Here is a 27,685-nt window from a genome sequence, read left to right on the forward strand (position 1 = left end):
TTGCTGTGAAAAACGTATAAGACACAGAGCCCTTGGCAGAGGCCCCTGGTGATTGCAAGCCTGAGGGCACATGACAATTGCCAGGACAGTGGGGCTGGGAGCGGATGTGGCATTACATTCCCCAGGTAACACTAACGTGAGGCCGGGTCTCAGAACCTCTGTCATGGACGCTCGACCAACGCTGAGCGGTGGCAGTTCTTGTTTCATGTCCTCCTCAGGAGCCATGGCACGGCACTAACATATCCACCTTGCAGAGGGGAAAACTGAAGTTCGAACAGGGGCAAGGCCACATCGTCAGGAAGTGGCAGTGCCAGGTTTGAACCCTGGTGTGAGTCTAAAGCCCCTGCCCACAGAACTCAGTACCCAGGTGGTTCCATGGCATGGTCAAGGCCAAGTGCCCCAGTGGCCACAGCTCCCCTGGTGGCGGGTGCAGTGGTGGGCTCTGATGGGAGGTTCGCCCTTCCTCCCTTCCCCGGCACCAGGCAGCCCGTGGGGTGGGCTGCTGTGGTCAGGAGTTGGTTATGAGAGAACTCCCTCCGGGGGTGACCCGTTGGAGTGTGGGTGGGGCCGGTAGGGTAGGGGGTGTCCTCCGTCAGCACTGGGCCTGTCAGACTCAGCCCGTCTAGCTGGTCCCACAGACCTTCCCACAAGAGGTGCGCTGGTCGGGGCATGTGAAGATTGCCCCGTCCCACCTCCACATCCCAGAGGTAGGGTAGCTGAGCTGGGGTGGGGGTCTGCACCTGAGTCTTACCCAAGGCGTCCTGGGGACTCAGTGTGGCAGAAAAGTTCTAGGCTGCCCAGCACCCTGGTTCTTGACCCCAGCCACACGGTAGAATCACCAGGCAGCCTTTAAAATACAGGGATCCCCAGGCCCATACTTCTCAGGTTCTGCTTTAATTCATCTGGCAGGGAGAGCATGAGAATTGTTAAAAGCTCCTCAGGGACTCTGAAAGGCACCCAGGACTGAGAACCCAAAACCAGGGCCTGCGCAAAGAAGGCATGCTCCTCCAATCTGGTATTCAAGGCTCCTCACGATCTGACCCTATTGGTCCTTCTTGCTTCATCTTGCAAAATTAACAGCTGCCCTGGTGCCTGGTGTTTGTTTGCTTGCTCGTTTAGATATTCATCTAACAAACATTTACTGAGCACGTCCTGTGTGCCAGGCACCATGCCAGGATGAGGATTTAGTGGAGAATAAGTCAGACCTGCTTCTCCCTTCCAGTCCAACAGTCACACTAAGCCATGTGGACATAAACAGGGGAATAGCTAGCATGCAGCCAAATGACCTGACCTCGCCTGGGGACTGGAGAGGGCAACCCTGAGGACACTGTGCCTGAGCTGAGTTCTGAGATGGAAGGGCTAGGCTGAGGGCATCAGGACAGCAGAAAAGGCATGCCCACTGAGGGGACACTACCTGTAATGGCCAGAGTGGTTGGGGCTTGGAGAGCCAGGTGGGCAGGGCACGGAGGCCTATACAAGACAGGGGTTCTGCCAAGAACACACCGTTATAACTGGGAGTGGAGTTGCCTAGGAGAGGGGGCCCTGGGAGCCAAGGACATACTAAGTGCTCACTGAGATAAAGGGCCTGAGGCCAATCCTTTTGTGGACCCACATGGTTCCTACTGAGTGAACCCTTACTGCCACACAGTCGTCATGAAAACACTGACCCCCCTGTCACATCCCTAGGAGGTGGGTACTGTTGTTAGGGCTCTTTTACACAGGGTAGAATCAGGACAACACTGTTCGTGAGTGACACCTTGGGACAGCCAGCCAGCCAGCCTAGCTCCAACACTCATACCTGTCCTGGCCACAGCAGATGCATTGTCAGCCCCGCTGTGGGTGAGGGGACTTGTCTAAGGCCATGAAACTGGGAGCAAAGTGGGTGTTGAATCCTAGTCCAGGCTGGAGTGCCACGTGCCTCCCCAAGGTCTGTGCTGTGCAGTTTGCTCAGCAAGCTGGAGCCCCGGGGAAGCCTCACAAAGTGGAAAGAGCTCCTGCGCTAGCTGTGGACCCCAGGTGAATATCATCTACAATCCTGAAGTCATCACCTTTAAGTGGGGATGCCCGCCTGCCCAGCCTCCCTTGTAGAGCTATTCTAAGGACTGAATATGCCAGGGGATGTGAAAGGAATGCAGGGTCCCCAAGAAGGAGCTTAAGGTACCGATTCTTTCATCTTTCTTTCTTTCTTTCTTTCTTTAAGTAATACAACAGTCTCTGCCAATCAGCCCTATACCCAAAGACCCACCTGTTCTTCAGCTAAGATTCTGGGGCTGGAAGCAAACACCAAGGTAATCTGGAGGCCTGGCTCCTGCCAGATCGCAGTCCCCACTGGATTTGGGGGGCAGGGAGCCTCTGCCTGACACCAGAGTCAAACGCCTCCCAGGCACCTCAGAGAACCCTCCTCTGCCACTGATACCACTCTGTCCCCACTCCCAGCCCCTAGTGACCTCAGCCATGCCTGGCCTGCTGCACAGCCTGGCCGCCCTCCCTCACCCAAGCCTCAGCTTCCTCCTCAGAAATGAGTCTGGGGAGCTCTGAAAATACTGTGCCAAGGCCCCACCCCAAACCTGCCTCTGGGGATGGGCTCAGGTGACCAATAAGTTTTTATTTCAAGGTCTCCAGGTGATCTTAACTTGAAGGGCGGAGCTCAGCCTTAGAGATTTGCTGATGAAGCAAAGGGCAAACCACAAAAGTGCAGCCGGCACTCCATAAACGCCCACTCCCTTCTTACGAATTCCCACTCGCAGACCAGGGCAGACTCTGCCCTTCTCCCTTCTCGGCTGCTGAGACTCAGCTCCCTCCTTTTGCTCTGGGAATCCTGCTCCCCAGCTCATGAAGCAACGGCCCTGCCCCAGCTCATTCTAGATCTGGGCCCATTCCCACCCCCCGGCCAAGCCCCCTGTCTGTTTCATCGGCTCCTGGCTGGCCACCCCAACGTCTCCCTCGCTGCCCAGCAGCTCCCTTGCAGCGAGCACCTCCAGGCTCTGCACTAGGTGCTTGTGGCGTGAACTCACTGGCTTTGGTAGCACCTGCTCTGAGAAGCCTTACCCGGGAAAGCCCTCCCTCCCGCAGCTTGGTTATTCAACTGGCCGGCCAGTCATTCAACAGCCATTTTCTGCACCCCACACTCACGCAGCAGGAAGGGTTCACTGTCAAATGCAGCTCGTGAGCACTGCCTTCACTTCTACCAGCCAGCCCCAGTCCTGCCACTGGCTTCAGCCCCTACCACCCTCCTCTCCTACTGGGTCCAGCCATACCTTCTCTCCTCTGCTCGGACAGCACCTAATGCTTTGTTCGTGGCCGCCTGCTTCCGCATACTCTCTGCCCAAAGCGCTGAGGCTGGCTTTTCCCTGTCTTTCCCACCATTGGCTCAAACATTATCTCCCTGGAAAAACTTTCTTCTTGGCCACTGTATCCCCAGAGGCTGGCAGAAGGGAGCCTCCATCTCGGTCAAGATTACTGGGGGACGGAGCTCACATTCCACCGTGCCCCTTGCATGGCCCACTGGTGGCCCCAGCTTTCCTTTCTTTGGCTCATCCAAGAGCCCTGACCAAGCCAATCACTGGCCCTGGTACTTCCTTGTCTGCCCATAAGAAAGATCAGAGAGCTGGCCTCCATCGGCGCAGCTGCCCTGCCAGCCAGCTCTCACCTCGAAACATGTCATACCAGACCTTCTTGGCCTTGAGGTGCTGCAGCCCATTCAGGTGCTTCTTGCGGTTGTGGAGGTTGTCCTGGAAGGAGCGGTTGCAGTAGTCACAGAAGTAATGCTTCCCCATGGCAGGCTATGCCGGGTGCTGCTGCCGGAGAAGCCGGAGAAGCCGAAGCACTCGGTCAAGAGTGGGGAGGAAGCTCCAGGCACCAAAGCCCGCCGTGGTGACGGAGGAGGCAGGCTGAGGACAAAGCAGAGGCTGACACCTGGCACCTGTCGGGGGGGGGGGGGGGGGATCTGTGTGACGTGACTCGGGGCACTCCCGGCTGCCCTAAAACGAAGGGAAGGAAGAAACAAATGGTTAACTGACAGGGATCACTATCCTGCGGGATGTGGGACTGGAGTCTCCCTCAGTGTACAAATATCTTAGCGATTCACAAGAAAAAAGCATTCTTGGGCGCCTGGGTGGCTCAGTGGGTTAAGCCGCTGCCTTCGGCTCAGGTCATGATCTCAGGGTCCTGGGATCGAGTCCCGCATCGGGCTCTCTGCTCAGCAGGGAGCCTGCTTCCTCCTCTCTCTCTGCCTGCCTCTCTGCCTACTTGTGATCTCTCTCTGTCAAATAAATAAAATCTTAAAAAAAAAAAAAAAAAAAAAGAGCATTCTTACCAGTGGCCTAAATTTCAGAGACCCAAAGACTCAATTTCCTGGAGCCTGAACATCACCCTCCCCTCCATAGTGATGTGGGAAACAAAGGCAGAAGGGAATGTAAATAAAATTAAATTTCTTTATAACCTGCAGCCCATTCACAAATACTTGGGATCCATAGAGAGTAACATTCCTTCTGGAAACTCCCAACTATCTTAACATTAACACCTTACTAGAAGGAAAAACAATAGCCAGACCTCCAGTATCCCTAGGGTCTTCTTTAGCATATGAAAGTCCTTTGGGACCCCTCTCTTTTTCCTTACATCCCCCAACTCCCAAGTATATCACCAGCCACTCCTCACAACCCCAGTGCAGCAGCTTTGCTGCCCCCTGGTCCTGTCCCCATGCTTTAATAAGATCACCTCTTTTGCACCAAAGAATTCTTCTTGGCTGTGAGCTCTGGACCTCACCTACATTACAAAACAACAGAATGCAGCACAGCCCCCCAACTGAGCATGCCCTGAAGGCCAGTGTATGGAAGGCTCTGGTTATATACGCCTCATTTAAACCCCAGAGCAGCCCAGAAGGAACTACACGGGCCAGGGCCAATGAGTACGCCTGCGAGGCCTCATTCCAGGCAACAATTCTGATGCCCAGCCTCCACCCCAGGGCCAGTGATGACGGAACTTCAAGGGTGAGACCTAGGCCTCAGCATTTCTGTAAAGTTCCCCAGGGAATTCTATGCAACCAGGCTGGAGAGCCACCGCCTTATACCCTCTGGCCACTTCCCCACCTTCCCCCCAGCCCCCCAGCACACCTCTGACCTCCTCTCTCCCCTTCTCTCCAGTCTGGCCACATCAGCCTCATCTCTGCTTTTCGCACCTGCCAGGCACGCACCCGCCAGGCACCCGGCCACCTCATACATCTGGTCCTGCTGGTCCCTCTGCCGGGATACTCTCCCTTGTGACCATGCTCACTGGATTCCTTCAATCTTCACTCAAATACTATCTTCTCAGTAATCTCCTACGAGGGCTTTATTTAAAATTGCAGAATTTACTTAGCTTTCCCCATTCTCTTCTTCATTTTTATCACCTTTGAAGTAATAAGTTACTTGTTATGCTTATTATCTTTTTCTCCCAACAGGACTATAAATCCACGCAGGCGGGGATATTTTTGTTTTGTTTACTGCTGGAGCCCCACTACCCAAAGTGGTGTACAGTACAGAGCAGGCAACCATTATTTGTTGAGTAAACGGATTAATTCCCACTTTCCCTACGGGACAACTGAGGCTCACAGAAAGGAAGTGATTTGCTCAAGATCACACAGCTGATGAAAACGCAAAACCCAGATGCCCTAAAAATCCCACTGCTGGGTGTCCTCTCTTCCTGAGCCAGCTTACAGAAGCCAGAAGGCTCAGGCAGAAATGCAAACAGTTTCACCAGGAGATTAGCGAGAAACTCTTAGATGGCAGGTCCCAGAGAGGGAAATGAGAATGTCTCAGGGTCTTAAGACCCCTCAGCCATGGTGACCACAGCTGCCACACCTGACCCAGGAGATCCCTGGCCATAGGCAAGGGGTAATTCTGAGTGTCAGGGCCACCCCTGGGTCCCCAGATTTACTGACACGAGACACGAGGATGAATGGGTCTACTCTGGGCTACCAAGTGGGATATGCAAAGGCTGAGCCCAGACTACCCTCTCACTCTTCAGGTCCTACAGTCTGATCCCTCGTTTCCCAGAGCAGGGGCCCAGAAGAGGAAGGAAAATGACTTCCCTAAGCAAGCCAGGCTAACAGCAAAAGCACAACTCACAGGACTTAGCAAATTAAAGATACGGCTGGGACCTGACCACAGGGCAGATGGATGGGGGAATGCATCTTGGGAAGGAGAGAAGGGGGAGAGAGACAGAGACAAACAAGCCCCCTGGACAGTCCAGGCAGTCAGGTGGGTCGATGGAGGCCTTTCCTGCAGCAGACAGGGATAGCAGCCATTAAGTCAAGGGCTGTAATGGGAGCGGGAACAGTCATTCAAAATAAAAACGTATAAAACCTCTCTTCTTCTATTACTGCTGAGAAACCACATCCCAGACACATGGACTTGATATATTAAATTTGGCAGCTCTAATACACCCCGTCTTGCCAATAAACTTATAGGAATTGGATTGAAATTGTAAGAGATGAACGTTTAACGGCCGAGTGCTTAACCAAGCCATTCACGAAGCCTCAAGCTCTGGAGAGCTGCTGGCTCTGGAGAGTCATGGGGAGGGGTGGGTGTCCCTCTGGGAGGCAGAGATAGAAGTGCTGGCTCTGCGGCGGTCTTAGCTGAACAAAACCACACAGGGCACAAGGCTGGCCAGGTGACCTTGGACCTCTCCCGCCCTCTCCTTTCGCTGTAGTAATGTGAGACAGGGGCTCTGCAGCAATGTGAGACAGGGGGTCTGACGGGTTAGCTGATTGCCTGCAGAGCAGTAAACAGAAGTTTGGTAACCCAACTGAAATGTTAATGAGAGTAATGGAAACACAAATGACACTAATAATGTCCAGCATGTAGCAAGTGCTAAAGACATGTCACTTTCTATTTGATTTACTGAGCACCTACTAGTGTGGTATGAGGCTAAGAGCTTTACAATGCATCATCTCATTTAATCCTAAGGACAACCTGTGAGGCAGGACCTACTCCACTTCTTCAGATGAGGGCACTGAGGCTCCAAGAAGCAAAGTGCCTTAGCCAAGGTCACAGAGCTGGAAAGCAGCCAAACTGGGTTCAGAATCTGGGCAGGGTGGCTCTAGAGCCCACACTCCTCATGGCTTAGGAAAGTCTCCTTCCAACAAATCACGCTGCTAACTGCTCTTTTTTTTTTTAAGCTTTTATTTATTTGACCGAGAGAGAGAGAGAGAGAGATCACAGGCAGGCAGAGAGGCAAGCGAAGAGAGGCAGGTAGAGAGGGGGGAAAACAGGCTCTCTGCAAGCAGAGAGCCTGACACGGAGCTCAATCCCAGGACGCTGAGACCATGACCTGAGACGAAGGCAGAGGCTTAACCCACTGAGCCACCCAGCCACCCCTGACTGCTCTCCTTTTTAATCAGTCACTATACCCTGGGGACCATGGGCCCCCCTCCAAACCCAAGAGGTATGTGTTATAAGCCCACTTGCGAAGGAGAAGACGGGCTCAGAGTGGTGCCTCACGGGGCTCCGCGTCACGCTTTCAGGAAAGAAAGTCAAATCAGGTCTCGCAGTGCCTGCACTTAGACTGGCAATGATGAGCCCCTCGGCAGTGGGGGAGGGGAGAGAGAGAGAGAGAGAGAGAGAGTGTGTGTGTGTGTGTGTGTGTGTGTGTGTGAAGTTTCCTCCTCACTTGGACTTGCTGGGAAAGCTTCCCTGAAGTCATATAATGAGCCTCTTGGCAGTGGACACTGTGGGTGTGTGTGTGAGAGAGAGAGAGAAACATGTTTCCTCCTCTCTCTCACATGTATGAACCTCAACGGAGAGGTGCCCACCCACACCTTCCTTCCTCTGCCTACCCTGCACCTGGCACCGGGGCGGCACTTAGCTGTCCACAGCGGGTCAAAGCACCCCTGGCTCTAATCCCAGCTCTGCTAGGTGAGGTTGTGGCTCCATCGCTTGCCCACTCGGGGTCTCAGTCTCCCCATGTGTGAAGGGGGAGGCGAGCAGCTAGACCAGGTGATCTCTAAGGGCCTCTCTAGACAGCCACGTTTAAATCCAGGTGCCACTGCTTTCTAATTCTGTGCTCAGCTTCCTCCTATGAAAACTGGGATAGTGACAGGGCCCAACTCAGGGACTGTTCTGAGAATCAGCTCATCTGTGCACACATACTTGACTTAGCAGAGCCTGGCCCCCAGGGGCCCCTCAAGAAACAACAGCCAGCATCCCCCATCATTATTATTGGTCTCCCAAAGGCCTGTATTTCAGAAAACTGAGGCTCGGAACAAGGAACAGGATGTCCGTGTCCAAGTGACAACTGGGGGCAGCTGGTCTGTATGACAGATGAGGAAAGGTGAGACCAGGAGTGGGTATGTCGGTTGCCCAAAGCACACAGCACAAGGCAGAGGTGGGACCGGACTTCAGCCTTCATGATGGGCTCTGACACCTGCCCTGAACAGCAGCTCTGCAGAGTCCATATGGCCCAGGTATGGTGTCAAGGGGAGCAAATGAGCTCCAGGGCAATCTGTGCGTCCCACCTCCCAGTGGGCCAGTCCCCAGGGAGGCCAAGGACCTGGGCAGGAGCTGGACTTCAGCAAGGTGACCTTGCTCCGACAGCAGCCAGGTGTGAGCTTCTAGCGGTCTTGACCCAACCGCCTCCCTCTCTAGTGCCTTGGCACACATTAGGAAAGGATGCTGGTGCAGAATCCTCCAGACAGATACGGTGCCCTGCCACTGCGTACTTGGCAATCTGGCAAGCAGAGAGTATCTCACTCCGACTCACCCCTCAGCCAGGTGTCCTTGCACAAGGCACAGCCTGCACCACTGCACTTGGAAGCCCTGAGTGGGAGGTCAGGGAAGGGGGTGGTGGAGATAGCTGGACATCTCCGAAGGCGCCCAGACACCAGCATGGAGTGCTGACTAAGCTGGCCCTCTCGGCCGTGATTCACCCTCATCCTCTGGGACTGGTGCGCTCAGCGGCTGTGAACAAGGCACCATCCTGCCTTGCTGGAAACGGAGACAGCGCCACCTGCCCATTCTCAGGGATCGGGTCCATGTTTGCAACAGCAGCTGCTGGCTCCCTGGAGCTTCACCAGGTGACAAGGTGGCTCCCTATGGCCAAAGGGCAGCAGGTTGAGGTCAGTGCGACAACCTCCGGGGTCACACAGGTGTGGGTTTAAATCCCAGGTCTGCCACTCATCAGCTAGGTGTACTCTAGAAAGTTATTTCATCCCCCTGTGCGTGTCCTTAGCTCTAATCTAGGGACCCCCACTGCTATTGTGGATTGACAAAGGCATTGGTATATTAGGACGCCTACCATATAGTTAGTACTCAGAGAATGGAGGGTCTAACTGCTGGTAATACAACCATCCAGGCGGCTCACTCCCTCGCTCTCCCGGTGAGCCTGCCCAGACCACTGGACTTAAAAGTGGCAGCCGCAGGCACTTCTCTCCTCCTTATGACCTGCTGGTTCCCCTAGCTCGTCTCACCTCACCTGCTGCTTTACTGTCATGTGTGTCTGCCTCCCCACTAGTATGTGAGTCCCGTGAAGGCAGAGAGATCTATCTGTCCTGCTGCACCCCACCACCAGGAACACAGCATTGCACATGCAACTGCCTGTGGAAGGAGCTACCCACAGAACCTGAGGCCTCTTGCCCTCTGCTTACCTATAGCTCCCAGACCCTCTTCTCCTCCACTGCGGATCTAGGGACCAGGACGAGGATGGGCAGAGGCCACCACCGCCCTCCCTGCAGGACTCCTGTCTCCAGCAGAGCCCTGCTCTACTGACTTGACCCACACCCGGCCATCCTGTGGCACCTGACCTCAGTCTTCTGAGTCTTCCCTCAAGGAGACACTTTGGGGTGGAGGAAAGAAAAGAGAATGGGGGTGGGATGGGGGGAGGGAAGACAGCATCAGATTCCTGCGTGCTAGGCACCTGGCTTTCGTTCCCTTATTTGATCATCACAGGGACCCTTTGAGCAGATGTCAAGGTGTCCATTTCACAGATGGGGACGCGGGTTCAGAGATACTCCTCATCTGCTCAAAGCCAAAACCGAGACAGATTCCCGTAATAGTCATTTCTCATCAGCCTGAGTGCTGTTGGTGGGCCAGTGGCACAGAGGACCCCCCAGCACCCTCTGGGAGAGACCTCACCATGAAGCCAAAAGGCGTGGAGAGCCAGCACTGCCCCTGGGGTCCGGATGAGTCCTGAAGCCTTTCTCTTCCCATCGCACTGCTCCGCTGTGATGCGCCCATGGGGCAGACGTTTGTGCTTCATTGATATTCTTGGTTCCTTTCATCGTGTGTGTCTCAGGTAGAGCTGTCTTTGGCACAGGGCTAAAATAAGCCAACAGCTTGGCCGTGGCCAAGGGCTGGGAGACGCATCATAATAATTACCCAGGCCTTGTGCTCGCCCCATGCTGCCCTCAAGCTCACCTGTCATTTCTTCTAATTATGGCACTGCCAGACCCCAGGTAAACAGTAAACGGCAGCCAGAGGACGGCGTTATTGCACGCCCGCTAGGAGCTCAACAATGTCCCAGGGGCACATATGCCTGCCGTCTGGAGCTGATGGCATCAGAACTCCCTCAGGGAGGTGGGGGGTGGCCTGCAGGCTATCCACTCAGAGCCCAACTCCAACACAAGTGCCAGGAAGATCCAGACGTCTTCCCTGATAGGGGCCCCATTATGTCAGGGGTCTCCCTCAGACACCTCAGTGCTTAGCAATGACCACACACCTCTCTCACCCTGATCTCATTTATGTCACCCCTGGGTGTTAGGCACATGTGGCATCATACTCCTGGCCCTCTAAGGCAGTGGGGGGCTCCCCACCCACAGCAATTCCTGATTCAGCAGGTCTGAGGCAGGGCCAGGATCTAAGGAAAATGATGCATAGTCCACAGACCATGCTCAGAGAAATGCTGATCTGAGGTAGATGAGGGACTGAAGAACAGAGAGGGTGAGAGCTTACCCAAAGTCACACAGACTACCCAAGCCAGTTCTTACTCTATAATCATTCAACTCAGGTCTGAATCTCGTCTCTGCCATTTCTGGGTTGTGAAACTCTCCGCAAACTACTCACCCTCTGAGCTGGGGGAGACAGGCATAATAATTCTTATGGAATGATGGACTAAAACTATTCCATAAGATCACTGTGAGGATGAAATCATGGATATGAGGTGCTTAGCAGAGTGCCTGGCACGCTGACAGCGCTCAGTACTCATCTGTGGATATGGCGGCCAGCCTCTGCACCCCCTACCTTCTGGGGTTTATGCTTTGTGTTGTCTGCTCCCACACTATAGGAGGACTGATCTGCGGGACTAAGGGAACAGAGTAGACATGATCGTATGTCACTTCCACAATCGGGTGATAAGACAATATGCCTTCCATCCTGGGGTCTCTTTCTCTGATCACTTAATTTGGGGGAAGCCAGGTGCCACATGGTGAACAGCCCTGTGGGGAGGCCCATGTGGCAAGGAACTAAGACCCCCTGCTGACAGCGTGTGAGCAAGCTTAGAAGTGGACCCTCCAGCCCTGTCAAACCTTCAGATGAGGGCAGCCCCAGCAGAGAACTTGACTGTTACTTCCTGGGAGGTCTGAGCCATAACTACCCAGCTAAGCTACTCCCAAATTCTTTTTTTTTTTTTTTTTAAATATGATTCTTAGGGTGCCTGGGTAGCTCAGTCCGTTCAGTGTCTGCCTTCAGCTCAGATCATGATCCCAGGGTCTTGTGATCGAGCCCAGCATCGGGCTCCCTGCTCCACGCGGAGCCTGCTTCTCTCTCTCCCTCCCACCACTCATGCTTTCTCTGTCTCTCTTTCTCTCTCGCTCACTCTCTCAAATAAATAAATAAAATCTTTAAAAAAAAATTTTTTTAAGTAAGCTATATACCCAACATGGGCTTAAATCCACGGCCCTAAGATCCTGAGTCATATGCTCCACTAAGTCAGCCAGCCACACCCCCACTTCCAAATTCTTGACCCTCAGATATACAAGATATTTGTTGTGTTAAGTTGCTAAGTTTGGGGAGATAATCTGTTATGCAGCAATAGCTAACTGATACAGTGAAATAAACAAATGAAAAAACTGAATCACTTTAAAATATGTGATGGCTATGGGTACAAAGTGCCCCATATTCCAAAACACTCCTGAGTTGAGTCAAATGAGCCAATCCCTGAACACAGGCACAACCTTCCAGAACTTTCTATGGTTCCCTTCAGCCATATATTTATTAGCCAAACATTTGCTGATCCTCCCTCTCTGCCAGAATGGGGTTCACACCTCACGACACAAAGGCCCTGCTCTCACAAGAAAGTGCACTGAATATATGTTGGGATGGCTGGCCGATGTGCCCCCAGTAATACTAGGTGATAAGCTGTGTGCTAGACAGCACCAAGGAAGGGTACCTACGTCCAATAGGAGTTCCTCCAAGGAAATGATCAGAGATGATCTCAAAGATCTAGATACCAGGCGCCTGGGTGGCTCAGTGGGTTAAGCCTCTGCCCTCGACTCAAGTCATGATCTCAGGGTCCTGGGGTTAAGCCCCACATCAGGCTCTCTGCTCAGCGGGGAGCCTGCTTCCCCCCTCTCTCTGCCTGCCTCTCTGCCTACTTGTGATTTCTCTCTCTGTGTGTCGAATAAATAAATAAAAAATCTTAAAAAAAAAAAAAGATCTAGATACCAAGATGGTCACTGCAACATAGCTTGTCTGAAAACTGAAATCTAAATGTTGGACCGTAAGAACAGCTGACAGACAATGCTCACTATATGCAGATAGGCAGCTTGGTTTCCCAAACAAGGTAGGAGTGGGAGGGTTCAATGACATGACTCACATCTTACCTAAAAAAGACTGGACAAGGAGGGAGTCCACATTGGCAAGGATCAAGAGCAGGGCACAAGCCACATCTGTTCAATGCACTACCAGACAGACATTAAAAATAAAGTCAAAGGAGGAGTGTCTGGGGGGTTCAGTTGGCTGAGTGTCCAACTCTTGACTTTAGCTCAGGTCATGCTCTCAGGGTCATAGGATGGACCCTGTGTAGGGCTCCGCACTCAGTGGGGAGTCTGCTTGAGATGTTTTTTCTCCCTTTGCTCCTCCAACCCTCCCTCTCTCAAATAATGAAATCTTTGGGGAAAAAAAAGAAAAACAATCAAGTCAAAGGAAAAAAATTCAAGTCAAAGGAGACTATTCCCTTTTAGCTAAATAAAAAATGGCTCCTTATCACAGCAGTTTGTACAACACGATACCACTTTTTTAAGGAGAAAGAACGTCCTGCCCCAGCACACCCACATACCCACACCCACGCACACAAGCAGACACAAAATATTTATTGCGACTATGTCTGGATAATAGGATTATATGCAGAATTTTCTTCTCCCTTTGTGTTTTTCTATTTTTCTAAGTTTCTACATTAAGCATATATTGTTTTAAATTTGCTCAAAAAATTCCCTTCAAAAAAGTGGGAAAATTGCCAAACTAGGATAAATACTATTCCTTCTCCCTTAGGAGGCCACTGTAGATGGTTCCAATGACTTGGTTCACCTGGATGGACCAATCAGGGCTGGTGTGGAAAGAGATCCGCCTTCAGTCCCTGGCTGAAGGCAGATAGGGCACACCATGATTCCAAGCAGACCTGGCTCAGGGCAGGTTGGCAAAACCTGAATCTGGGCTCCAGGGAGCTGCAGGATGGAGACACAGTTTCTCATCATATAGTTACAGGTCCCAGGAGGCCAGAGCTTCCAAACAGAAAAGGTAAAAATAGTCTGATGGAGGCTTCTGAGCCAGAAACCTGGACTCGGAACCGCCCCTGCCTCCCCCTTCTTCTGCCACCAGGCTGGTCCGTCACCACCCTCACTTCTGCCCAAGTCAGGTCTCATCTCCAGCATCTGAGCCAACCTCTTCATTTCACCCACCCTGGGCAGCAGAAGATCAAGTCTCTTAGAACCACTCCTGCTCAAGATTTTCCATAGCTCCTAGTGGGGAGCTTAATACAAATGAAGTCTCCTGGGTCGTCAGATCTCCAGGAATTCAGACTCAGCTCATCTGGAGCGGGGCCCAGAAATCTAGATTTTACTCATGGAGTCTAGTACCCTCTAGTAGGTACCCCTTAAAATATAAAGGCTGGGGGACCAAGCTTCTGCTCAAAGACCTCTCTATTCCCTGCATCCCAAAGGCAGCCTTGGCTGGGGATAGTCACTCTGGGTAGACAACACCTGGATTCTTGTCTCGGTCAGAAACCAGTCTGATTTTAAATAACCTCAGCTCACTGAAAATGATAAACCCAACTTGACTGGAATGCTAAACACAATTCATTAGAATGGATAAAGCTGTTTTCCTACTACCTAAGTGTCCTGTCACGCTCCAGGTAAGTTTAGAATTGAAAATAGAGGTAGTAAAATAAATCAACCTTATTGATGTTCCTGACCTCAGTTTAGTAATAATCAGCATATACTTGGTATTTAAAAGTATCTGTAACATTGAAAAGAATTTGACATGTTGAGTATGACAGATAAGCACTGTGATTCCAATTTAAAATACAGAAGTTAGGAATTGAGAACTATATGGGGTGCCTGGTTGGCTCAGTTGGTAGAGCATGCAACTCTTGATCTTGGGGTTGTAAATTCAAGCCCCATGTTGACTGTAGAGATTACTTAATACAGAAGTTAGGGGTACCTGGCCGGCTCAGACGATAGAGCATGACATTCTTGCTCTCATGGGGGTTGTTGAGTTCCAGCCCAACACTAGACATAGAATTTATTAAAAAAAAAAAAATACAGAGGTTCTAATATATAGGTAGGGCAGCACCTGAGTGGCTCAGTCAGTTAAGTGTGTGACTTCCATTCAGGTCATGATATCAGGGTCCTGGGATTTTTTTTTTTTTTTTAAGATTTTATTTATTTATTTGACAGAGAGATCACAAGCAGGCAGAGAAAGGAGGAAGCAGACTCCTTGCTGAGCAGAGAGCCCGATGTGGGGCTCGATCCCAGGACCCCGAGATCATAACCCGAGCCGAAGGCAGAGGCTCAACCCACTGAGCCACCCAGGTGCCCCAGGGTCCTGGGATTTGAGCTCTGTGAGCTCTGCACTCAGTGGGGAGTCTGCTTGTCCCTTTCCCTCCCCCTTTGCCCCTTTCCCTGCTTGTGCTCTCTCTGTTCTCTCTCAAATAAATATATAACATCTTTAAGAAAAAAAAATGTTTCATATATACAGTTAGGTAACTGATAAAACATATGTCAGTAAATGATATTAGATTTATCATTTCAAGCTGAAAGGTCAGCAATAACTAGAAACATTGGCTCCACTGTTAGAATCATCTGGAATGCTGTGAAAGCTACTAATAGTACCCCCCATATCCTAATTTCATGTCAGAGATGGCATCTTTTTTTTTTTTTTTTAGCTTTCCAGACATAACCAGAGACATAAAAGAATTTAACTAAGTATGTTGAAAGTATTGAACTTGAAATTCATTATGTTTGTAAATTTAAATTATTAGATTTTCTAGTAACATTTAAATATTCTTGGGAAATTATACTTGTTAGGTTATATATCTGAAGTACTTAAAAGGAAAATCAAATATATTAAATTATAAGTGAAATAAATGTGTAAGGGAATGTAATTAGGCTATAAATGGGGCTGATTGTTTAAAGGAATTTAAGGTTAGTTCAAAGAGAGTTCAAACATCAAAGGAAAAGTGAAGGTCATTTTTCTTATTTTTCTAGATATGTATAGAGTAATTTCTAAGCTGAAGTAAGCAGCTTAAAGAAAATTCAGTATTTCCAAATTGTTGCTGCAAAATGAAATAAAATAAAATAAAACAAGCCACACCTTAACTCCCCATGGACTTTCCTAACCCATCCTACTTAAACCAATTCCTTCCTCCTCTAACTTCCCATCAGCCAGATTTGTTGTTAGCAGGACAAAAGTATTCTATCCTAGAAGCCTCACAACGTTGTGTCCCAAGGAGCTACCAGGATGCTTTGCAAATAGAAAATAACTTCAGTTATGGTTAAGTCATCATGGTTTTAGACCTTAAAGCTTTTCACATTTTTCTTCCCAGTCCCCAATCAGGCGTTCCTTTTGCTTTTCCAAATCGGGCCCAGACCTCTAATCCCAGGCCTCTAATCCCAGGTTTTCAGTACCTATGCTGATGACTTATCTCTGGCTTAGACCTCTCTGAATTTCAGATCCAAATCCCCACTGGCCTCTGGGCATCTCCACTTGATGTCTAAGGGGTGGCTCAAATCTAACATGACCAAACAGAGCTTAACGTCATCCCGCTGGATTTCAAGTTGTTAAGGTCAAAACTTCATCCTCCATTCTTCTTTCCCACACTCTCTACACAGGTCAGCTTGTTCGGTCTGTCCGATCTCCCAAAATACAACACAAATCTGATCACTACTCTAATCCATAAACTAATCTAAATTACCATCCTGTCTCAACTGACGCAACACAATAACTTCCTCTCTTCGATCTGTTCTCCAGAGAGCAGCGAGAATGATGACATTAAAATGTAAATTGGATCATGTCACATCCCAGCTTAAAACCCTTCAGTGGCTTCCTAGAGCAATTAAAAAGAAGTAAGACTCCTTACTATGGGTTACAAGGCCCTATTTGAGCTGACCGAAGCCCGCCTCTTCACAGTTCGCCCTACCGCTCGCTTTCCCTCAAGCACTCCAGGACTGCTGCAGCCTCAAGTCTTTCGCACCAACCTTTTCCTGTTTGACCAACTTCCCTTCGTTGGGGTCTCTGCTTAAAGTGTCACAGTGGGCACCCTGGCTAAAATAGCACCGCCAGACTCTCTTCAAGCAACCTGTCTTTTGCTTTTTAAAGTATTATTTGTTTGTGGTTAGCGCACCTCCCGATCTGCCCACACACTGAGTGCTCCTTGAGAGCGGGGCTTGTTCTTCGCCAGGTCCCCAGGTCATGGTCCAGAAGCAGCACTCAGAAAATATGAGCTGAGTGGCACTAGTACATCAAAACCCTTATTTAATCCCCAAGAAGGAATGAGCGGTGCCCAGATCTCCCCCTTCTAGGTCAAGGTTCTAGTGGGCGAATCCCAGGGGTGAGGGGAACAGGAAGCATGTGCAGAACCGTCCCTTCCCCCGATGCCCGGTAAAGGGGTTCAAGCCCCAGGGCCCAACTTTGCCACAGGCTCCAACGCTAGGCCTGGACTTGGATCCAACAGAGGAGACAGGCAGAGATGAGCTGGGGACCTGGGCACCCAGTCCCGCTCGCCCTTTTGTTCACTCCCCGTTATTTAAGTTGGTGCGGCCCACAGAGCAGGTAAGGGACTTAAAAAGAAGAGCCCTTGTCTTCCCCCTTGAGGGGAGACGACTAACACTAGCTCCTCGACGTCCTGCCGGAGACAGTACCTGGTTCCGCAGGGCCCGACGGCTCCGAGCTCCTCCTCCTTCTGCGCCCTCGTGTCGCGAACTGCTTGCTGGGATTCGTAGTCCTTCCTTGAGTATCAATCGGCCCTTCCCAGAAACCTTTGGGAATCATAGCTAAGACCGGGCGGGCGTTGGGGAAGGGAAAGGAAACGCGAGAACTTCTGGGTGTTGTAGTTCAGTATATTCACTTAACAAGAAATTTTTTAGAAATATTGGGTAACAAATCTTAACACACTATTTGGGCTGCCCTGATCTAAATTCTACGATACTTTTCCTCCCCGCAAAGCCATCACTTACCTCTCTCCTTCAAAAAGATAAGAAATGAGCTTCAGTAAAACTACAAATCCCATAAAGTATTGCAGGACGAGGGCTGCTTTTTGGGGGGGGGGGAGCGCATGGTCGGCTGCGGCGCAGGCGCGGGCTTGACAGCGGAGAAACATGGCGGGCCCGACGTTTACTGCGCGGTTGTATTCCCTGCTGTTCCGCAGGACCTCCACCTTCGCTCTCACCATCGCTGTGGGCGCCTTATTCTTCGAGCGCGCCTTCGATCAAGGCGCGGACGCGATCTACGAACACATCAACCAGGGGGTGAGGGACTGGGCCATCCCTGACCTTGGGCCTGCCTGAGGGGTGACAGTGGGAGTGGAGGTGGGACTCAGTCTGCCTTTTACTATGGGGGGAGGGGGAAAGGCTGCACGTCTTCTGTCAGTGGAGTGCCATATATCCTCTCCATCGGATGTGAATCCCAGAACGTTAAATGATCCCACTTTGTGCGGGTTATAAGTATTGATATCTCACACCCCCAGATACCCACTTGTCCATTTGCAGGAGCAAAAACTAAAGCTTAGTGAGAGCAGAGGATTTACTGTGGCTACCCTCGGGAAGTCAGTGGCGAATCTGGGCTGGAACCTGGGCCCACAGTCTTCTCTGAGGATTTCAAGGGCAGATTTGAGCGGGCGAGGGTCGTGAAAAGGACATCTCCTTAGATACTGTGCTTGGTCTTTTCACATAGCACTCCTCACTTTCCCAGGCTTCCTATGCAAGCATTGTGGTAGTAATAATGGGTAGGAGACGGGAATATAAAATCAGAGACCCCTGGATGGGGATACTGGGCCCTGTCAGTTGATAACTGTGGCATTCAGTTCGGTGAGTTTCTTAACCTCTCTGAGCTTCACTTTTATCTGTGATGTGGAGACGATAATAACCGCAGTAAGCAGCTCCTGTGAGAATTACATGAGATGTAGGCAAGATGCTGAGTACCTGGTAGGTGGTGCACTAAAAAAATAACATTTGTTACATTCCTCAAGAGAAAGTGAAAGCGGAAGGTAGGACATAACCACACCTTGTAGACTCATTGTGTGCCAACACTGTGCTAACTGCTGTACACGCTTTTCATCATTACATTGTGGCTCATGTTAGGGAAGGTCTCCTGCAGATAGCCCTGTTACACCGTTCACTTGTGTTTTTAATTTGAAGCTGTCTGACCCTACAGCCCTGTCCACTGATGCTGTACTGCCTGTGATCAGGACCTCTTTCTGCCCATCCCCTGCAGGCAGTTCTGTGGGCCATTCCCAATATTTGGGAAAGGCAGTTAAGTGTGCTGTCATAATTTACCAATCTGTGCTTTTAGGAACAAGAATCAAGGGCACCTGGCTGGCTCAGTTGGTAGAATGCCCAGCACCTGGTTTAATTTCAAGCCCCAAGTTGGGTGTAGAGATTGCTTAAAAAAAATAAAACCATTAAAAAAAAAAAAAGGGAATGAGAATCCAACTAGTTCCTGACCCAAGGATCGCAGGTTTAAGGAAATTATTAAAGAATGAGTCAACGTAAAGTATTTGGGGCTATGCATTTAGGACCTCTTGAGTAATACCTGGGAGTTGAGGAAATAAGACCTCTTCCAGGCTCTGTTCCTTAGTACACTTAGTACTTTTGAATAATAACCTCAATTTCCTGTAAAAGAGGGATCATCCTTTTCCACTTCTCTTTACATGGCGATTGAGAAGATCAGAGCAGTTTACAAGTGTTAGGAATGTGCATTGAGCCCAGTGCTGCTTCCGGTTTGCCCACACCAGCTGTCCAGACATGGTACATGTTTTTCTCTAGCCAGTTTTAGAGACCAGGACAGTGGGAGTAGCTGCAAAATGTGAGAGACAAAGCTCAAACTTTGTGGTTCTTGTCTTTAAAATGCAGAAGCTGTGGAAACACATCAAGCACAAGTATGAGAATAAGGAGTAGTTCCTCAGAGATCCCTCCCCACGCCGAAAGGACCAGGTCCACCCACCAGCTGTTTGCCCAGAACCAGGGCCTCAGCCTGAAGATGATGCTCAGATTACTCTTCATTGACCACCTGTAGCTGTTGGCAAGAAGCGGCTTCACCTGACAGACTCTTTAACTTCTGCTGTGTTTGAAGTCTGTTTAGTCAGAGTCATCAGCAAATAAATGGAAATTGTCCTCAAGACATGGCTTCTGTATCTAGTGCTTTGTTAATGCTACCTAATCTTCAATTTTCAGTTGAGACCACTTTAGAGTCCTCTGCAAACATCTGAAGGGCAGATTTCATTCTTTTGGGTTCCATTAACTTTCAGACAACTCTGGTTTAGAAAACATGAGCTGTAATTGGAGGTATTACTTTCAATTTTTGCTTCTAAATCAGTAATTCCAGTCTTCTTTTTCTCCCCCCAACCCAAGCTCTCCCTCCAACAAGAGGCTTAAACTCCCAACCCTGAGATACCAAGGGTTGCAGCAGGGACCCCTGGGTGGTTTGGTTGGTTTGGCACCTGCCTGTGGCTCTGCTCATGGGTCCAGGGTCCAGGGATTCAGCCCCACATCAGGCTCCTTGCTCAGCAGGGAGCCTGCTTCTCCCTCTGCCTGCAGCCCCACCCCCTCGGCTTGTGCTCATGCTGTCTCTCTCTGACAAATAAACCAATAAAAATCTTAAAAAAAAAAAAAAAAAAAAGAATTGTATGCATAGGGGGTTCAGTCAGTAGAACATGCAATTCTTGATCTCAGTGTTGAGTTTGAACCCCACATTGGGTGTACAGATTACTTAAAAATAAAACTTAAAAAAACAAAAGATTAAGAGAATGTCACATGCTCTACTGGCTGAGTCAGCCAGGAGCCAGTAATTCCATTTTTAAGTCATATAAAGGAGAGCTAACTGGCTTAACCATAGGGAAAACCTGGATTCAGCTGGGGAAAGAAACCCTGCCCCAGGGTCCTGTCTCCATTCTGCCTTTAATTTGCTGAGTGTCTTCAGACGAGTTGGCTTACCTCTCTGGGCCATAGTCCATCTGCTGATGATGAAGTTGGACCAGAACTCTTGACCATCCTGCCAGAGTTTCCATCTCTAATAAGTTGGGTTTATGATTGTGCTTACTTGGTGGGTTTGAATCCTCACTCTACCAGTTCTAGCTGTGTGAACCAAGGGCAAGGCACTTGACCTCTCTGAGCTTCAGTTTCCTGGTCTATTACATGGGGATGATGGGAGTGCCTTCTGTATAGGTTCTTTTTGAGTGTTAAAAGAGTTGTTAAATGCAATTAACATAGTCGTAGACCCTGGCACATGGACATAACTGCTGGCAGACACATGGGGGGATGCTTAAGGACCTGGAGAACCAGAAGATTCTGCTAGCAGGCTATGGAGCAGCAGGAATTGAGGAAGAGGTGTTCAAGGACCATAGTTCAGTCATTCATTTAACAAACATCGAGATGGCCACTGTGTGTGAGGCACTGTGCTAGGTTCCACTAGGCACCTAGTGGTGCCATGGTGGCAAACATGAGGCTTGAACTACAGGAGATGTTGTAAATGCCATTCTATATCAAAGATATGTGAACATGAAGGAGGGCATGTGATGTAATTATAGAGTACTGGTTACTCTATAATAAACTGATGAGGGGTGCCTGGGTGGCTCAGTGGGTTTAAGCCTCTGCCTTCAGCTCAGGTCGTGATCCCAGGGTACTGGGATCAAGCCCCACATCGGGCTCTCTGCTCAGCAGGGAGCCTGCTTCCCTCTCTCTCTCTGCCTGCCTTTCTGCCTACTTGTGATCTCTGTCTGTCAAATAAATAAATAAAATCTTAAAAAAAAAAAAAAAAGACTGATGAATCACAGACCTATACCTCTGAAACCAATAATGCATTATATATTAATTGAATTAAAGTAATTTAAATTTAAAAAAAGAAGATATGGGACCCTTATACTATAGGAAAGCATGTGTGAACCATTTTCCTGAAAGATATTTTGCATCTATGTATTAAAATCATTAATGTGTATACCTTTGACCTAAGAAATCCTACTTCTGGCAAATTTTCCTTTAAAAATGCAGGTGTCCACAAGAGATGTTCATTGTAGTGTTTTATATTATGGGAAAAATGAAAAGACATCTAAAATGGGAATTACTATTTTGGTGAAATATGCAGTCATTTAAAACCTTGTTTGGCTTGAAGAAAATACCCATCAAATGTGGCAAAGTACCAACCTCACTAATACATGAAGCAGTCTGCCAAGTTACTAAGAAAAAGGTGAATAACTTGGAAGCTAAGGCTAATAACACAAACAGGCAATTAGTACAAGAAATACAGGGACACATGTATGGCTCAGAGGGTTAAGTCTCTGCCTTCAGCTCAGGTTATGGTCCCAGGGTCCTGGGATCGAGTCCCACATCAGGCTCTGTGCTCAACGGGAGCCTGCTTCTTTCTCTCCCTCTGCCTGCCATTTCCTCTGTTTGTGCTCTCTCTCTCTGTCAAATAAATAAATAAATACAATCTTTAAAAAAAAAAAAAAATGCGCATAAGGGCGCTTGGGTGGCTTAGTCGTTTAAGCGTCTGCCTTCAGCTCAGGTCATGATCCCAGGATCCTGGATTGAGTCCTACATCAGGCTTCCTGCTCAGTGGAGAGCTTGCTTTTCCCTCTCCTGCTCCCCCTCCTTGTGTGAGTTCTCTCTCTCTGTCAAATAAATAAATAAAATCTTTAAAAAGTACACAACAGGGGTGCCTGGGTAGCTCAATTGGTTAAACATCCAACGCTTGATTGTGGCTTGGGTCCTGATCTTGGGGTTGTGGGATTGAGCCCCGAAACTGGCTCTGTGCTCAGCATGGAACCCGCTTCGGATTCTCTCTCCCTCTCACTCTGCTCCTCCCCTACCCCTCCTGGTGCCTGTGCCCTCTCTCTCTCAAAAAAAAAGAAAACAAACAAACAAACAAAAAAACCCACGTAACACTCAACTGACCGACCCTCCCAGGTGCTCCATAAATAAGTCTTCTAAAGAAAAAAAAAAGAAAAAGTAAAAAAATGCTTAAGAAGAAGGTGCGCATAAAGCATCAAAGTACAAAGCTAAGTGGAAAAAACAAGCTGTAGATTCATATAAAGTACCATGCGGTTTTTTGGTAAACATGTATAAGATAAAACTGGAAATGCTCACAACAAATTGTTAATAGTGGTTAACTCCGGGAGAGTCATTTCCTGTTGTGTTTCTCTCTGATGTCTAAGTTTTCTGCATTAGGCATGTATTATTCTTATAATGGGGGAGGAATCAAATAGAAGGGGGCTGCCCAGAGAGGGTGTGAACACAGAGAAATGCAAAATGTGAGCCTCTGGCTCTGGCTCCAGGCCTAGAACCCAGCTGCTGGGAAGCCCAGGGTTCCCCTTCCACAGCTCCCAGTGAGTGTTCGTCCTAGCGTGGCACTGCCAACGGGGAGCTGGGCCTCCCCAGAACTCCCTGGGTGGGTGTGCCTCACAGGTGGGGGAAGTGAGGATTAGCACCCCCCTCAGACTGGCACCAAGAAGCTTTTTATTACTGGAAAAAGTTTCCTTCCCAAGCTCAGCTTGAGGCATTTCCTGGAGGCAAGAGCTGGGACAGTCTTTATGGTTAGAAAGTTCTGGGGACTCCCCACCTGCTCCCCTCACACAGGTGTCAGGAAAAGCTAAATACTTGGAAACCTCAATAAGCTAGTTACTGAAGGCCTCTGAAATCCTCTTCTGAGAAGTTGGCATCCAGTATAGCTCTCCTCTGAGCAAGCAGGACCACTCTCTCAGCTAAGTGTATTTGAGCTAATGTCCTATTCTCCTCACTTCTCTCTTGTTTTCAAAAATCTCTCCAAACTGGTAGAAACTTCTCATTTATTCAGTCAGTCTGTCAGTCAACCAATACATCTTTATTGAGTGCCTACTCTGCTTGGCCCTGTTCTAGACCCCATACACAGTGAAGAACAGAAAGATCCCTACCCTCTCGCAGCTTGCATTCTAGTAGGGGAGACAGATGGTAAATAAGAAATTAAATAAAAACGTCAGCACACATTAAGGGCTATGAATAAAATAAAACAGGGTGACATTTGGGACTGACTCAGACTTAAAGAGCAGTGTGAGATGCTCAGGTAGGAAGTCAGGGAACATTTCTCCATGGAGATGGCATTTGAGCTGAGATCTGAATGAAAATCTCAGCCAGGTAAAGATCAAGAGTATTTCAGGAAACAAGAACGGCCAGCGCAAAGGCCCTGAGGTGGGTGTGGGTTTGGTTTATTCACGGAACTGAAGGAAGTGAGGCAGTAATAGATAGGGTCATGGTCTTATAGGTCTTATAGGTCATGCTGCAAGAGTTTGGATTCCATTCTAAAAAGACACGTAAGCCTCTGGAGGGTTTCTGATGAATAGCTTACATTTATCAACCACTTACCGTGAGCCAGGCATTGTACTAAGTGCTTTGCAGTTTATGTGTCAATTTATTTGAACAGTGATCCAAAATGTCGTTTTATTATTCCCACTGAAGAGCTCTAGTGAGGTGTAAAGAGCACTGATTTTAGAATGGACAGTGCTGGGTTAGAATTTAAGCCCTGCCACTCACCAGCTGTGTGAATTTAGGCAAGTTCTTTACTGTTCCTGAGCCAGTGTCCTCAACTGTCAAATACCCACCATGATATTGCACAATGGCAGCTATGATTCTTGTTATTTCTGGAGATGTTGTCATCTTGGAGGGGTGTCAAGGGGAGTAAGGAGTAAGTGCAATAAATCCTTACCCAGCTGACTGCTTAATTAACCCAGCCAGGGGCTATCCAGGCTGGCACTCTAGGGGTGCCTGCCAAGGTTCAAAACTTTGCAGCACTGGGTGGAGTCCAAGTTGGCCTGGCAGCTCAAAGAAGAAAGGCCCAGCCCTTGGAACATTCTAGGCTTTTCCCCAGTAGACACAGAGAGGCTGCCTATCACAGGCTGTGTTCCCCAGGAAGCAGATTCTGGGCTGGGGGTTAGTGTGTAAGAGGTTTATTTCTCCGGTCTGTTTAATTAAAAGAAAAAAAAAAGATTTTATTTATTTATTTGACAGAGAGAAAGAACACAAACAGGGGGAGCAGGAGAGGGAGAAGCAGGCTCCTCGCCAAGCAGGGACCCCCGAATCAGGGCTCGATCCCAGGATCCTGGGATCATGACCTGAGCTGAAGGCAGATGACTAACTGACTGAGCCACCCAGGCGCCCCATTTAATTTTTTTTAATTAATTTTTTATTCGACTGTAGCTGACACGCAGTGTTACATCAGTTGCAGGTGTACGACAGAGTGATTTGGCAAGTTTATATTTTATGGTATGCTCACAAGTGTAGCTACCATCTGTCACCATACAACGCTCTTCTAATGGAATTGACTATATTCCTTATGCTGCGCCTTTTATTTCCATGACTTACTCATTCCATAACTGGAAGTCTGCATCTCCCACCACCTTTCACCCACTCTGCCCATCCCCCACACGCTCTCAGATCCATTTTAGACCTTGAGACCCATCTACTCCTTGAGGACCTGCAAGAACAGATTTGTCAAATCAAAGTAGCTAGAAACCCTTTTACTTATTAAACTCGTGAAGATTTGTAAAAATTATGATAATACCCAGCATGAGCAAAGATGCAGGACATGATCTTTCTGAAATTCAGCTGGTGGGAGGGGCTAATTCGATCGTCAAGAAACTTGATCCAGCAATTCTAAGGATTTACCCTGAGAAAATAACCATGGGGACGCCTGGGTGGCTCAGTTGGTTGAGCTGCTGCCTTCGGCTCGGGTCAAGATTCCGGCCTCGTGGGATCGAGTCCCGCATCGGGCTCCTTGCTCGGCGGGAGCCTGCTTCTCCGTCTGCCTCTGCCTGCCACTCTGTCTGCCTGTGCTCACTTTGACAAATAAATAAATAAATAAAATCTTTAAAAAAAAAAAAAGAAAGAAAGAAAGAAAGAAAGAAAATAACCATGGATTGGACAAGTATTTAGCCAGGAGGTTGATCGTTGCAGCTTAATAGCAAATAATGAGAAACAACCAACATGCACAACTCCAGGCACGACAGTATCACGGGAGAACACTGCTAACCCTTTAAAGAGGATACAGATGAAAAGGGAAACATGTTCACTATGTCCAACTAACCAAAAAACAGGGATAAGCGCCTATGTAATATGATCCCATGTTTGCGGAAAATGCATATGTAAAAAAAATCAAGTGCCTATGTATATTCCTTTTTCTAAAATAATGTCATAGGGATAAGAGATAAAATCCTAACGGCAATTATTTCTGGGTGGTGGAGATGTTCTTTCTCTTTGCTTACTGATGTGAACCACACTGAGAAGGATGTTACTGCTTTTGTAATAAGGGTGGGGGGGAAGCCATGTAAGTTATTAAACAGAAATAGATTTCATCCCGTAACTCAGCCAGCTCTTCCAATGACAAGGAACAAGTCTGTCCTACAAATGAATTTGAAGTCTTGTGAGGAAAGGACAGGAATCAATGAATTTAAAATGTCTGAGAAATGTGCAAAGTTGGAGGGAATACAAATTCCGCAGGCAAAATAGAGGTTATGGCCGTTGCTTCAGTATGAGCAAAGGATGAACACGGGAAAAGGGGCAGGCACCAGCCCACCCAGAGGATCACACACACACACACACACACCTGGGCCTGGTACCATTAACATACCTTATGTTACTAGATTCCTCAGCCTGGGGTGAGCACTGCTCTCTACTGCTCTCAGGTGGAAAATGAAAGTTCAGAGAGGTTACGTATCTTGCCCAGGGTAACCCAGCTCGAGAAAGTAGAGCAGAGGTTCAAATATAGGATAGTTGGCTCCAGAGGCTGTGCTCGTAACCACAGCTCGGTGCTGTGTAAAAATCATTTAGCTCTCTTCACTGGGGCCTTGGACTGATATGCTTGGATTTATACACAGACTGAATGCCAAGGGCAGACTCCCGCTGGCATCAAGGACAAGGCAATGATGGAATGTAGTGAAAGTGTCAGCTGGGAGACACTTAGCCAACACCCTGTGAGTACAGAGGAACTGACTGTCTTCCTGCTGTTCCCGGCCTTTCATCCCTTCAAAACTCCTGCACAGAAAATTTCCTTAGCTACTCTGGACACTTCTCCACTGCACCTTCGTAAGACCGCCAGATCAACTCCCTTGCTCAAACAGCTTCAGTGGCTCCCCACTACTGCTAAGAGCAAGTTCAAATTTCTTAACCTGACATTTAAGATCCAAGCTACCTCAAATCTCACCTTACAAACTTTCCAAATGCGGTCCTTGCTGTGGGTCCCTTTACTCTCCTGCCTCAGTTCTAGGCATGGATTATGGAAATAGCGTATGCATGGTTTTGAATTCTAGTTCTTTTTTTTTTTTTTTAAGATTTTATTTATTTATTTGACAGAGAGAAACACAGAGAGAAAGGGGCACAAGCAGGGAGAGCGGGAGAGGGAGAAGCAGGCTTTCTATAGAGCTGGGAGTCTGATGTGGGACCCGATCCCAGGACCTGGGATCATGACCAAGCCGAAGGCAGACATTTAACTGACTGAGCCACCCAAGTGCCCCTGAATTATAGTTCTGCTACTCTCTGGCTAGGTGACCTTGGGCAGGTTGCTTCCCCTCTGTGAGGCTCAGTTTCCTCCTGTGGAAAATGGGATGATGATAGCAATACCTCACAGGGTGGTTGGGAAGCTATGTGACATAATGCTTCTAATGTTTTTAGCACACACCTACCAGCCATGGTTTTGTTATGTTGTTACCATTAGTACATTTGGGGGGGGTGGCACTCCCTGCACAGTCTTCTGGGAACAGTGCCTAATTAGCATATTTGATCCACAAAATAGGGGCTGAGAGCCTTGGGGATGACTGTACAGCTGAATCATCGAAGTGCCCCACCCCTTGTCCTAGCTGTTTTGAAACCGTGTTCCTGACATCCTTTCTATCCCTCTAAGGCCTGATCACCCTCTTGCGCTCTCTTGCGTGTCCTGTGATACATCTTGTTTTTAGTGTCTCTAAAACACTGTTTTAAACTCCAGCTGACTGGTGCATTCCTCCGGGTGGTCCTTATCTCTTCCCCACACCTTTAACCACACAACCG

General features: G+C 48.8%; 2 protein-coding genes across 4 annotated transcripts in view; one reads left to right on the forward strand and one right to left on the reverse strand.

Moving 5' to 3' along the window:
* The window catches only part of ZMAT5 (zinc finger matrin-type 5), a 28,436-nt gene extending 11,015 nt beyond the window's left edge, over positions 1 to 17,421 (reverse strand). Inside the window, exons 1-2 of one of the 2 annotated variants that reach the window (XM_059408784.1) lie at positions 17,324 to 17,421; positions 3,650 to 3,980 (exon numbers count right to left, since the gene is read on the reverse strand). In XM_059408784.1, coding sequence (XP_059264767.1) covers positions 3,650 to 3,776 — 127 coding nt within the window. In that variant the 5' untranslated portion in view covers positions 3,777 to 3,980; positions 17,324 to 17,421. The remainder of the gene's footprint in view (positions 1 to 3,649; positions 3,981 to 17,323) is intronic. The other variant, XM_059408785.1, reaches the window with a different exon arrangement.
* A 309-nt stretch (positions 17,422 to 17,730) lies between these two features.
* LOC132023847 (cytochrome b-c1 complex subunit 9) lies at positions 17,731 to 19,797 on the forward strand. Of its 2 annotated transcripts, none has more exons than XM_059409973.1 (2): positions 17,731 to 17,989; positions 19,532 to 19,797. In XM_059409973.1, the coding sequence occupies exon 1, from the start codon at positions 17,780 to 17,782 to the stop codon at positions 17,966 to 17,968; it is 189 nt and encodes a 62-aa protein (XP_059265956.1). In that variant the 5' UTR covers positions 17,731 to 17,779; the 3' UTR covers positions 17,969 to 17,989; positions 19,532 to 19,797. The 2 variants fall into 2 exon arrangements, with proteins under 2 accessions (XP_059265956.1, XP_059265955.1); XM_059409972.1 differs by having other exon boundaries at positions 17,738 to 17,929.
* The last annotated feature ends 7,888 nt before the right edge of the window (positions 19,798 to 27,685 follow it).

Source organism: Mustela nigripes, chromosome 8 (genome assembly GCF_022355385.1).
Source record: "Mustela nigripes isolate SB6536 chromosome 8, MUSNIG.SB6536, whole genome shotgun sequence".
Classification (NCBI taxonomy): domain Eukaryota; kingdom Metazoa; phylum Chordata; class Mammalia; order Carnivora; family Mustelidae; genus Mustela; species Mustela nigripes.